General features: G+C 41.2%; 2 protein-coding genes across 2 annotated transcripts; both read left to right on the top strand.

The window, feature by feature from the left end:
- Nucleotides 1-1,317: 1,317 nt before the first annotated feature.
- ap1m2 (adaptor related protein complex 1 subunit mu 2) lies at nucleotides 1,318-9,463 on the top strand. Its single transcript, XM_083693988.1, has 12 exons — nucleotides 1,318-1,528; nucleotides 4,480-4,636; nucleotides 5,164-5,231; nucleotides 5,604-5,734; nucleotides 6,040-6,187; nucleotides 6,441-6,567; nucleotides 6,687-6,829; nucleotides 7,576-7,647; nucleotides 7,882-8,040; nucleotides 8,285-8,410; nucleotides 8,643-8,718; nucleotides 8,950-9,463. The coding sequence occupies exons 1-12, from the start codon at nucleotides 1,487-1,489 to the stop codon at nucleotides 8,973-8,975; spliced, it is 1,275 nt and encodes a 424-aa protein (XP_083550114.1). The 5' UTR covers nucleotides 1,318-1,486; the 3' UTR covers nucleotides 8,976-9,463.
- A 539-nt stretch (nucleotides 9,464-10,002) lies between these two features.
- On the top strand, nucleotides 10,003-11,286 carry cdkn2d (cyclin-dependent kinase inhibitor 2D (p19, inhibits CDK4)). The gene is made up of 3 exons (XM_083693609.1): nucleotides 10,003-10,011; nucleotides 10,346-10,508; nucleotides 10,868-11,286. The coding sequence occupies exons 2-3, from the start codon at nucleotides 10,368-10,370 to the stop codon at nucleotides 11,243-11,245; spliced, it is 519 nt and encodes a 172-aa protein (XP_083549735.1). The 5' UTR covers nucleotides 10,003-10,011; nucleotides 10,346-10,367; the 3' UTR covers nucleotides 11,246-11,286.
- The last annotated feature ends 937 nt before the right edge of the window (nucleotides 11,287-12,223 follow it).

Genomic DNA, 12,223 nt, shown 5'->3' with positions numbered 1-12,223 from the left:
TCAGTCCACATCCGACTTTGTTTATTGATATATTAACCTTTGTGAATGTAGCATATTTGTTTCACGAAGGCGTTTCTACCCAGTTTATGGCTCTGTTCTTAGATACTGCACATCTGTAGTCTATACTTGAATCTAACGCAAATATTAGATTAGATTAGATTCAACTTTATTGTCATTGTGCAGAGTACAAGTATAGTATAAGTAGTGCAGTATATGAATTAGCAGTAGCATTATAAGCAGAATAAATAGGATGCAGTATCGGTATAGGGACAAAGGGAGTGAGACATAGGCAAAGATTGACTCAAGTCTCACTCTCCCGTAGATGTCATCTGCAGTGAGGTTTTATTGTTTGATCATGACCTTTCTTTAGGGCTTGATAGGAGCCAGACAGAGAGGAAGGAGGATCTAGAGGAGAGGGGGTTGCAAGGATTAAGAAGCTGCATGACAGAAGCACATGACAGTCATTTGTGTGTCTGCTGACCTCTATAGGCCTATCCTCTGGGTCTCCATTAAGGGTAAAAGGTTTAGTAAAGATGTGTAGATAATGGGTGGTAGCCCCAAATGCAAAGGTTTTGAAATAAATAGTGTTGACAAGATAATTTGGTCTGATCATTTTGCATGTAACTGTGTTTGGGTTTGACAGTGATTTGTAGAAACGTGTGTGTTTGTAATATGACAACAGAAAAAAGTGGCTTCGGAGCTATAAACAGCGCTTTATCAACTTTAAAACATGTAAATATTCAACATTTAAAAGATTTAAAATATTTAAAGAAGCAAAGTTTACTGTCACAAGATTAATGCTGGTCAACTCCACAGTGCATCAGCTCAATTAACATTAAGGGGAGTTTGATATGTTCTGGGGATGAGTTTCTTTATTGCTTGTTAGGTGTACATCAATGCATCTAATGCATTTAAGTTAAGTTAAAATAACTCGATTGACTATGATGGTCAATGTTCAATTAGTCTTTTACGTGGAATTTACCAGGCAGTTATTCACACAGACATATAATAAGTGTTGTATCATCACCAGAGAACTGAGAAAGCAAAGAGAGTGACATAAATTTAATACAATTAAAAAATAAATATATTTAATGTTCTATATTGACATTGTAATATTGTTTTGGAGGCTTTTGAATTCTTTTTAAATAAATAGGCCTACTAATAGTTTCTTTGCCATGGCATTATAATGCCTGTGCTCAATAATGAATCGGTAGCGCCATCTCCTGGAGGTTTGGAGCAACACACTAACTTCCCCATACAGGTGAGTGCGAAGCCTGTAAATGTTTTACCTGGAGGCCGGTGACGTCGGTTCACGACATCTCCAGGAAAAGGAACCGTTGAATACATGAGCACCTTTTTAGATAATTAGGAAACTTTAATGGCGAAACAAAAAGCTTAGAAGTTGTAAAGATTTATTGTAACTTAATCGAAGTTTGCAGTAGCCTAGTTGTTTGATTTGCAGACTGAGCTTTTCAAAACAGTTACAATGTCTGCCTCCGCTATATTCGTGCTGGATTTGAAAGGAAAGGTAAGACCAGTTCGCTGATTGCGAACATTGTTGCAACGACAGTTGTCTTAATTCGACCGTTTTATTCTCTGTTGGTTGGGATTTTGTTCGTGTTTTCAAACGTTATTGATTTAAACTGTAAAACATTAATAGATATCCAGTGTCGTTAAAAAAAATAATTAATAAGTAACTTGGGACAGCCTCATTCATGCACAATTAAGTCACTTCCGGAGACATGGAAAAACTTGTCTGCATTCATGTACCTGAAATATCTGAGATAGAAAACAGACAGAAACAGGCGAACACATAACCTCTGACATATCTGAGATAGAAAACAGACAGAAACAGGCGAACACATAACCTCTGACATATCTGAGATAGAAAACAGAAACAGGCGAACACATAACCTCTGACATATCTGAGATAGAAAACAGACAGAAACAGGCGAACACATAACCTCTGACATATCTGAGATAGAAAACAGAAACAGGCGAACACATAACCTCTGACATATCTGAGATAGAAAACAGACAGAAACAGGCGAACACATAACCTCTGACATATCTGAGATAGAAAACAGAAACAGGCGAACACATAACCTCTGACATATCTGAGATAGAAAACAGACAGAAACAGGCGAACACATAACCTCTGACATATCTGAGATAGAAAACAGACAGAAACAGGCGAACACATAACCTCTGACATATCTGAGATAGAAAACAGACAGAAACAGGCGAACACATAACCTCTGACATATCTGAGATAGAAACAGACAGAAACAGGCGAACACATAACCTCTGACATATCTGAGATAGAAAACAGACAGAAACAGGCGAACACATAACCTCTGACATATCTGAGATAGAAACAGACAGAAACAGGCGAACACATAACCTCTGACATATGTGAGATAGAAAACAGACAGAAACAGGCGAACACATAACCTCTGACATATCTGAGATAGAAAACAGACAGAAACAGGCGAACACATAACCTCTGACATATCTGAGATAGAAAACAGACAGAAACAGGCGAACACATAACCTCTGAAAGGGAAAGTGATTGGTGAGTCAACCCAACCAACTGTCATTTTGTAGACAGTGCATTAGAAACGTACTATTACATGAATGTGTGCATACTACATGTTTTTAATATAGTATATGCCATTTTGTTTTTAGCATGTTCAATTTATTTATTTTTTATTTAACCTTTATTTAACCAGGATAAAAACCCCATTGAGACAAAATCTCTTTTGCAAGGGAGACCTGGCTAAGAAGGCAGCAAAGTTACACGTCGTTTACATGACAATAATATACAATACAATACATACAATATGATACAATATAATACAAAGTAAAAGCTACTATCCACGCATGTACGGAAAAGGTTGTATACACAAATACTGTGTAACACATGCAGACAAGTAGGCATCAAGACATGACAAATTGTTATGCATTGTAGCAGGAGCAGTTTGTTAGCGTTTGTTTAAAACTGGTTAGGGAGATGAGGGAGTCTAGATTAAGTCTGGCCTGCAGGTCATTCCAAGACCAAGGGGCCGTAATAAAATAGACTCCTTTTTCCAGCCTCAGTCCGCACAGGTGGCGCCTTTAAGCGTAGCCAATTATTAGATCTAAGATTCTAAGTGTTTTGTACAAATACGAACTTAGAGCTTATGTACGTGGGTAACCTGCCTAGAATGGCCTTATACATTAAAATATACCAGTGCTGCATCCTACGCATAGCAAGTGAAGACCATCCGACCAGACTGGACAATGTGCAGTGATGAATCCTGTAGCTTGAATTTGAGATATATCTCAAAGCAGCATGATAAATGTATGCAGAAATGATACGTATGTGCAGCACGTTGGTAAGAGCTGATGATTGCAGGCCAGGGATGTGGTGTAACTTGAGGCCCAAAGGTTTCATCTCTACACAAAAGCACCATGGGAGGGGAAGGAGAATGCGGTGTCAGGTGGCCCAAATACAAGATGTCGCTCTATAAGGAAACTGGTACACAGTCCTGCCACAATAACATCCTCAGCCAGTCAACTTGTAGCTTGGCACTAGCCTTTGGGTAAATATTTGTGTGCATCAGGTTGGTCTACAGTAGCTGCTAAGTCTTGTCTAAGCCATCTGATCTGTTAAGGATGTCAGTATCGTCAAGCCGGTTTCCACCGTCTCTGGTCAAGCCTGTACTGTACAGGACAAAAATAAATAAATAAATAGCCTACGGGCATTACGACTGCCAATGGTCCCTGGTGTGAGCAATGATTACTTTGTCTTATGATGACTGTTGGATAGATGATTCACTTACTTAAACAAATGTATTGTTGTAAGTTGCTTTGGATAAAGGCGTCTGCTAAATGCCATAAATGTAAATGTAAAAGTACATGCCTTCATGTATAATTCCTTAGAGATATAATGTATGTACATGTATCCATTTACATGAAACATGACATTTATTATGACACCCCTCCACTCACATCTAGATCCTTCTACTTCGATTGAGAGAAGGCTCTGCTCTAATCCGTATTGTGGGTTGTGGTCATTTCTGTTCTAGTGTATCTATTTCTATCCTACCTGTATGTGACCTAGTGAAGTGTGATCAAAGCACACATTCTTTGGTGGGGTGCAGGGCCAAAAGAAGTAAGTAGCAGAGTCTGCACGCTCACATGCCCCACCAGGTACCTTTATTTATAAACAAAACAACATTTCGACCTGGTGAAGATCCTTGTAGGGTCCAAATGTTGCCTGTCTCTACTCTATTTCATTCTACATGACCTTCCATGACCTTCCATGACCGCCATAGACTGCCTTTCACCCCCTGACTAGTATATGACCCCTGACCATATGATGCGTTGTTTCACCCCCTGACTAGTATGACCCCTGACCATATGATGCGTTGTTTCACCCCCTGACTAGTATGACCCCTGACCTTATGATGCGTTGTTTCCGTTCTTGCCCTTTAGGTGCTGATATGTCGGAACTACAAGGGGGACGTGGATATGGCGGAGATAGACCACTTCCTGCCTTTACTCATGCAACAGGAAGAGGAGGGGCTTATCTGTCCAATCATGGCCCACGGCCACGTTCACTTCATGTGGATCAAGCACAGCAACCTTTACCGTATCCTTTCCCAGAATGAGTTAGGAGTGACGACAAAATAGGCAAATGTGTTTATCTGAAATCTCAAGTTTTACGGTTGAATTATTGATTTTATGTCGTATGTGAATAACACATTCACTTTTCTCATAAGACGTTTCTCAAAGCATGACGTAGAATAGGCATGAAATTATTATTATTTTTTTTTTATATATATGTTTTTAGGGCATTTCTGCTTTTTATTGGGATAGAGACAGTAGAGATTGACAGGAAGGATGGGAGAGAGAGGAGGGATGACATGCAAGATAGGTCGAGGGTCGGAATCTAACCAGGAATCTTGCGATTACGTGGTAAGCGCATTAGTGTGCTACGCCATGAATTTGTGCAGTACGGACCCATCCGCTCACATCAAGATCCTTCTACTTCGATTGAGAGAAGGCTCTGCTCTCATCCGTATTATGGGTTGTGGTCATTTCTGTTCTAGTGTTTCTGTTTCTATTCTACCTGTACGTGACCTAGTGAGGTGTAGCCTTGACTTGATGCTCTTACAGTGGTGGCCACCACCAACAAGAACTCCAATGCCTCTCTGGTTTATGCCTTCCTTTATAAATTGGTTGAGGTGAGTCAGTGATAAAACAAAACGTTATTTCATATAATATATAATATATTATATATATACGATATTATTAATTATATATTTCATATAATGTATTCATGTCAAAATGTCATTCTTTAGTTGGTGATAAGAACAGGGATCAGCAGGTGTGTGCTGGAACTAATGCTGCATTCATGTCATGTCAGACCTACACTTGAGTTTTCCAAGTTGGAAACTCAGTGTAGACAGACGATACCCGAGTTCCCCACTGGGGGAGTATCAGAGTCAACCGACGGACAGATCTACCTGCATAACTTACGTTAACTTTAACTCGGAGGTTGTGAGTTTCCGACGTGTCGTGAATGCAGCGTAACGATAGTTGTGTGTTGTTTTCAGGTGTTCACTCAGTACTTCTCCGAGCTCGAGGAGGAGAGCATCCAGGATAACTTTGTTGTGGTCTATGAGCTGCTGGATGAACTGATGGACTTTGGCTTCCCTCAGACTACAGACAGCAAGATCCTGCAAGAGTGAGACACACACACACACACACACACACACACACACACACGCACACACACACACACACACACACACAAATAACACACACACACACACACACACATACACAAATAACACACACACACACACACACACACACACACACACACACAAATAACACACAAATAACACACAGACCACAGACTTGCAGGAATACAAATATACTTCTTTATCAGTCAGACCTGACAGATCTGACAGATCCAAAACTCTAAACACCTGGAACTGTTTTGTGGAACGTCAGACTGGGATATAAACTATTTTCATGACCCTGCAGATACATCACCCAGGAGGGCAACAAACTGGAGGTGACGAAGACCAAGGTGCCCACCACCGTCACCAACGCTGTGTCCTGGAGGTCAGAGGGCATCAAGTACAAGAAGAACGAGGTCTTCATCGATGTCATAGAGTCCATTAACATGCTGGTGAGTCGCGTGACATAATGACCTTGGCCTGGGTTCCATAAATGGAGACCGGAGACAGAGTCTTATCAGTTCCATTGTGTCCTCATTCACACAACCGTGATCAAGCAAGTATTCACCTCTGAATGACCTCTAAATTATACATTCCTGTATGATGTCGGACCATTTATATGAACATTATCGCTACGACGCTGGTCATCGTCATCTTCATCTTCATCAATCAGATCTGCTTTATTGAGGTGTGTGTTGTTCCCAGGTGAATGCCAATGGCATCATGATGAGCAGTGACATCGTTGGCAGCATCAAGCTGAAGACCATGCTGTCTGGCATGCCTGAGCTCAGACTGGGCCTCAACGACAGGGTGCTCTTCGCCCTCACTGGACGTACGTACAACACACATATACTCATATTGTACACACGCACACACACACGCACAACCTCACACACAAACGTTTGCTGAGTATTGACTTCTGATTGTGTACGTGTTTGTGGGTGTGCTCAGGAGACAAGGGGAAGACTGTATCGATGGAGGACGTCAAATTTCACCAGTGCGTCCGCCTCTCGCGTTTTGAAAGTGACCGCACCATCTCCTTCATCCCTCCCGACGGGGAGTCGGAGCTCATGTCCTACCGCATCAACACTCATGTGAGTCAATTCAGTTCATCTCAACACAACTTTATTAATCCCATACGGGCGGCAATTAGAAGGTAACTGTCAGTACAGGCAACAATAATAACTTAATCTTAACGGTCCCTCCTAAAGACCTCTTCATCCCCACTACCCCCCTGTACAAGTTTCTCTCCTGATTTAAAAAATTATTTAATCAAATAATTTAATAATAAAAAAAATAAAAAAAACATAATTTTTCCTTCTTCTAGCATTGTGACTGCCTATGGCCCCTGGTGTGAGCATTGATTACTTTGTCTTATGATGACTGATGGATAGATGATTCACTTACTTAAACAAATGTATTTGTTGTAAGTCGCTTTGGATAAAGGCGTCTGCTAAATACCGTAAATGTAAATGTAATAACATCAATACATCCAAACAGCACATACAGCACACAAATCACACATATCAACCTACACTGTAAATTAATATTCCCCAGAATGTAAACTCTGGGTACTGGGGTGGATAAATGCAGATGGTGGACAGATATTCATCAGTTCAATTGTGTCCTTATTCACACCTGTGATCAAGCCAGTATTCATATTGACTCATATAGTGTAGCTATCTACCTACCTTCCTCCCCTTACCTCTCTCCCACTCTTAATTAGTGAATCTTGATGTCTTCGTTGCAACTATATTGTAAGCCTACTGCGTTTGTGTTGCATTCCAGCTGACATCTGAATGAACTGGCAGCTAAAGTAACTGAGTTCTGTCCCCCACAGGTAAAGCCACTGATATGGATTACGTCTGTCATTGAGAAGTTCTCACACAGCAGAGTGGAAATCATGGTCAAGGTAATGACACGCTTTAATCAAATCAAACTTTATTTGTATAGCGCATTTCATACAACAATGCAATACAATGCGCTGTACAGGAAAAGATACACTGCAATACTTTACCCTAGAAAGTAATTTACCGTAGAATATGCAGAAAAATCAGAGTGTAATTTGAACTTTAATGTATGGTTCTATGCATTTGTTTTCATCAGTTTAGTTTCATCAGTTCTCTCTTTTTTTTTGATTCCGAAGGCTAAAGGTCAGTTCAAGAAGCAGTCTGTGGCCAATAACGTGGAGATACGGGTGCCTGTGCCCAGTGATGCAGACTCGCCCAAATTTAAGACTAGCACAGGCAGTGCCAAATATGTCCCAGAGAAAAACGTGGTGCTGTGGACTATCAAATCCTTCCCTGTAAGTGGAGACAACAATCGAGCAAATATACAGATTAAAGGCTCCTATTTTTTTGCTGGTGTGAGTTGAGTCACAGTGTATTAGATATGGTGACATTGCCCCTTCACTCTCTCTCTCTCTCTCTCTCTCTCCCTTTCTCTCTCTCTCTCTATCGCTGTCTCTCTCTCTCTCCCTTTCTCTCTCTATCGCTGTCTCTCTCTCTCTCTCTCTCTCTCTCTCCCTCTCTCTCCCTCCCCCTCACCAGGGGGGTAAAGAGTTTCTGATGCGGGCCCACTTTGGTCTCCCCAGCGTGGAGAACGTGGAGAAGGAGGGCAAGCCTCCCATCACTGTCAACTTTGAGATCCCATACTTCACAGTCTCAGGCGTACAGGTGTGTGTGTATGTGTGTGTGTGTGTGTGTGTATGTATGTGTGTGTGTGTGTGTGTGTGTCTGTGTGTGTGTGTGTGTGTGTGTGTGTGTGTGTGTGTGTGTGTGTGAGACAGTGACTCCTGACAAGCTCCCGTGACAAGCTCACTCCTGACAAGCTCAATTTGGTTAGGCAAAACATGGTATTGCCCAGTGCCTGTCAGTGTCAAGTTACACACCTCGCTCTGTTTGACAGGTGCGGTACATGAAGATCATAGAGAAGAGTGGCTATCAGGCCTTGCCCTGGGTCAGATACATCACACAGAGTGGAGGTAGGCCAATTCAAACATCTAGATAGCCTGTAGGCTGAATATACACTATCTGATGAATGTATCTATATAGCCTATAGGCTGAATATACACTATCTGATGAATGTATGTGAGGAAACCAGTTGTAGAGACCCATCATTTGGTTGTTGACATGAGAGAATAATTGACATTATAATTTAATTATGTTATGTTTGTATTGTACTTTTACCATACTTGTTGTTTCCTTTTATTTAGATTACCAACTACGGACTAACATTTAAACCAGGGATGGCCTCTTCCTTAATTGCTTCCAGGGATCATAGCTCATCGATCAATTCAATTGCACTCTAAAAATGTCTTGGAAATTCACTTAACTTCTCTGCTTAATGTTCAAGGTTGTGTTTGCCTTCTTGTAAAATGACTGTAATTTTACTTAATTTCTCTGCTTAATGTTCAAGGTTGTAATATAATAATATATGCCATTTAGCTTATGCCTTATCCAAAGCGACTTACATTGCAGTGAGAGCATACATTTTTCAGTATATATGGTCCCAGCGGGAAACGAACCCACAATCTAAGCATTGTTAGCGCCATGCTCTACCAACTGAGCCACAGAGGTTGTGTTTGTCTTCTTGTAAAATGACTGTATTACTTTTATTTCCTATTGATAAAATTGTGAATGTAAGATTCAATTCAAGATTTTATTGGATTTCTCCATGTTTCTTTGATTGTTAAGATGTTTATATTAAATTATGGCCTGTAAAACATTTCTCTAAGGGTGTTTTATTAATTTATGGATTGTCATTTTCAATTGTTTACATAATTGTCTGTCTCAGCTGTCAACCGCGGGAAATGGTGAAGGACTATGTCACGATTTGTTCAATAACCCGCCTTTTTCTACCTGGCTTTGGACATTTACTATCAAATGTCAGAAATATGAATGAACTGCTTTTTGAAGACATCAACGTACGCAAAAATGCCCGCCTTCTACGCTCCGTGTCCTTATTGGTCGACTGGGCTGTTGCCACAGTGATACAGTAGCAACCAAGTTGTAACTCCGCCCTTTTTGCCATATTTGGAGTGCCAGCACCCTTTAGACGAGCTCTGATTGGTGGAGATATTTTCTCCCCATTGTTTGTAAATTATGGTTGGGTAAACTGTAGTGTAGATCTCAGCGCGCAAATTAAAGGTCCTGCCGCTTCCAAAATTATTAAACATTATTTGTTGTGATTTATTTGAAAAGTCACTGGTTTGCTTGGAAAAAGGACAGAGAAGAGTAGAGCAAGTAACGGTCGGGATCCTATCAAAACAGACACGGTAAGAAAAGCCTTTCGCTAGTAGTATGGGTGTTTATTACATTTTTGAGACCGCTGGCTAGCATTAGCATTATCCACGACTTCCCCGTGATAATTCATAATTTAGTAACAAACTACGCTATTTCTCAACTCATTCCCATTACATACAATTTGGTTGACCATCATCAGCAAATGTATTATCCGACATTGGCCGGTGGATAAATGACAATGCTAGCCTGCTGAGGCTAGCAAGCTAACGCTGCTTGAATGATGAGTTCATCATTCAGTTTTTCTTTCCTGGCCCAGCTGATACCAGTAAGCTTAATAGTTGTTATTCTGCTGTGTATTTGTTACAGAAACTCAGAAAAGCCATTCACCATGGTGCTAAGTGAAAAAGATGCGGGGAAGAGTTTGACCGCTGCCGCAGCGAAAGGGAACACGAACGAAGTCCGAAGGATGCTGGAGGGATGCAGGGTGCATCCCGATACAGTCAATGAATTCGGCAAGACCGCCCTACAGGTAACCTGGCCGCATTAATTTAACAGTTACTGTTTACCTGGCGACCAGATCACTTGTGTCAAATGATTGCTAGGAATATGAATGTGTTATCTCGGTGTTTATAGTCTTAACAACCATTCAGCGCATTACAATCTCCAAGTGTACTCCTTTATGCCCGTCCCATACTCAATACTCATCACTCGTAAATTGTTCTCATCTATTTTATCCTGAGTTACGTCTGTCCCACATAATCCAATTCACTTTCTCCCATCAAGCCATCAAACATACATAAAGTGTTGCATAATGATGTATGATGTAATGATGTGTAATTTTGAGCTACTGTACCTTAAACTCCAGGTCTTTCCCTCTCTCCTCTTCAGGTGATGATGATGGGCAACTCCAACGTGGCCAGTCTGCTACTGGAGCACGGCGCTGACCCGAACATCCAGGACCGGCGGGGGGTGACCCCGGCTCACGATGCGGCCCGCACGGGCTTCCTGGACACCCTCCGCGTCCTCGTCGATTTTGGAGCGTCCGTCAACACGCCGGACCAGAGCGGCACCCTGCCCATCCACATCGCCATCCGAGAGGGCTACAGGGATGTTGTGGAATTCCTGGCGCCACGCTCCAACCTGGAACACCCCAACACCAGCGGAGCCACGGCGGTGGACATCGCCCGGGCCTCGTGTACCCCTGACATGGTGGAGCTACTGGAGAGACAGTTTACCAAGTTTACACTGCCCCCATCCCCTTTATAGGTGGAGGACCGCGTGGCCTTCTCCGCTACCCTCCAGTGTTCTTCCTCTCAAACCTGATGACTTGAATTCATTGCTGTTGTATTAATTTTTTAGTAACGGGTCATCGTTGATTGTGGTATCGTCTGTCTTGGCAGCTATGGCTACAGTACATGGGTGAACGCGTGGGCGTGGACACCTTTTTTGCACAGTGCACCTTAGATAGTGAACCAGAAGATACCTCTGTTTTCCCTCTCGAATGGGGAGTGCTATAGCTTCTACCGCTGTGTTTTATAATGATTAGCATTATTCGTCGTCATCGTGCAAGAGATTGTATTGTTGATATTTGCGATTTTTAAAAAAAAAACTTTATGACATTTGACATGGTTGTACCATGATTGATTGCTTTGCATAGTTGTGTTTGTCTTTTGGAAACTTGTCTTTATTCGATGTACTTAGAATTTTAAAATTGTATTTATTTAAATATTCTTATGAACTTTATGACACTCTTATGTACATAGCTGCATTTATTGTGACATTTTTTATGTTATTTATACAGATATTTAGTATATTAAGTATTCATGAGTATTCACTTATCGGAAGACTGAAGCACAAAATAAAGTGTTTAACTTGGGCTTTTCTTGTTTTTCTCTTATTCTGTTGGAATTGAATGTTCTGACATTTCTGATGTAGGTGGGGCTAGAATATAATAGAATGGGAATTTTGATTATGGTTCATTCAGAATCTTGAACAATATTTAATGTTTTACAAGGCAGGACTGGACAGAGATTTACTCCAGTGAGATCAGAGCTCCTCTAAGTGCGGTTCTAATTGTGACCACAAGAGGTCGCTGCCCAATTCGATTATTGAGCCAAGGAGGTGGGGAAAACTATTAACAGGTGTCATATGAACACCTTTAATACAGTTAACCATTTTCTTAACATTTATTAAGAGATTCAGATTCACTGGCAGGAAATCCTCAAAGGTTAAGGAGGCTCATTA

The sequence above is a fragment of the Argentina silus genome, assembly GCF_951799395.1.
Source record: "Argentina silus genome assembly, chromosome: 22".
Taxonomy (NCBI): Eukaryota; Metazoa; Chordata; class Actinopteri; order Argentiniformes; family Argentinidae; genus Argentina; species Argentina silus.
The sequence above is the reverse complement of the archived record's forward strand: the minus strand, read 5'-3'. Positions and strand labels throughout refer to the sequence as shown.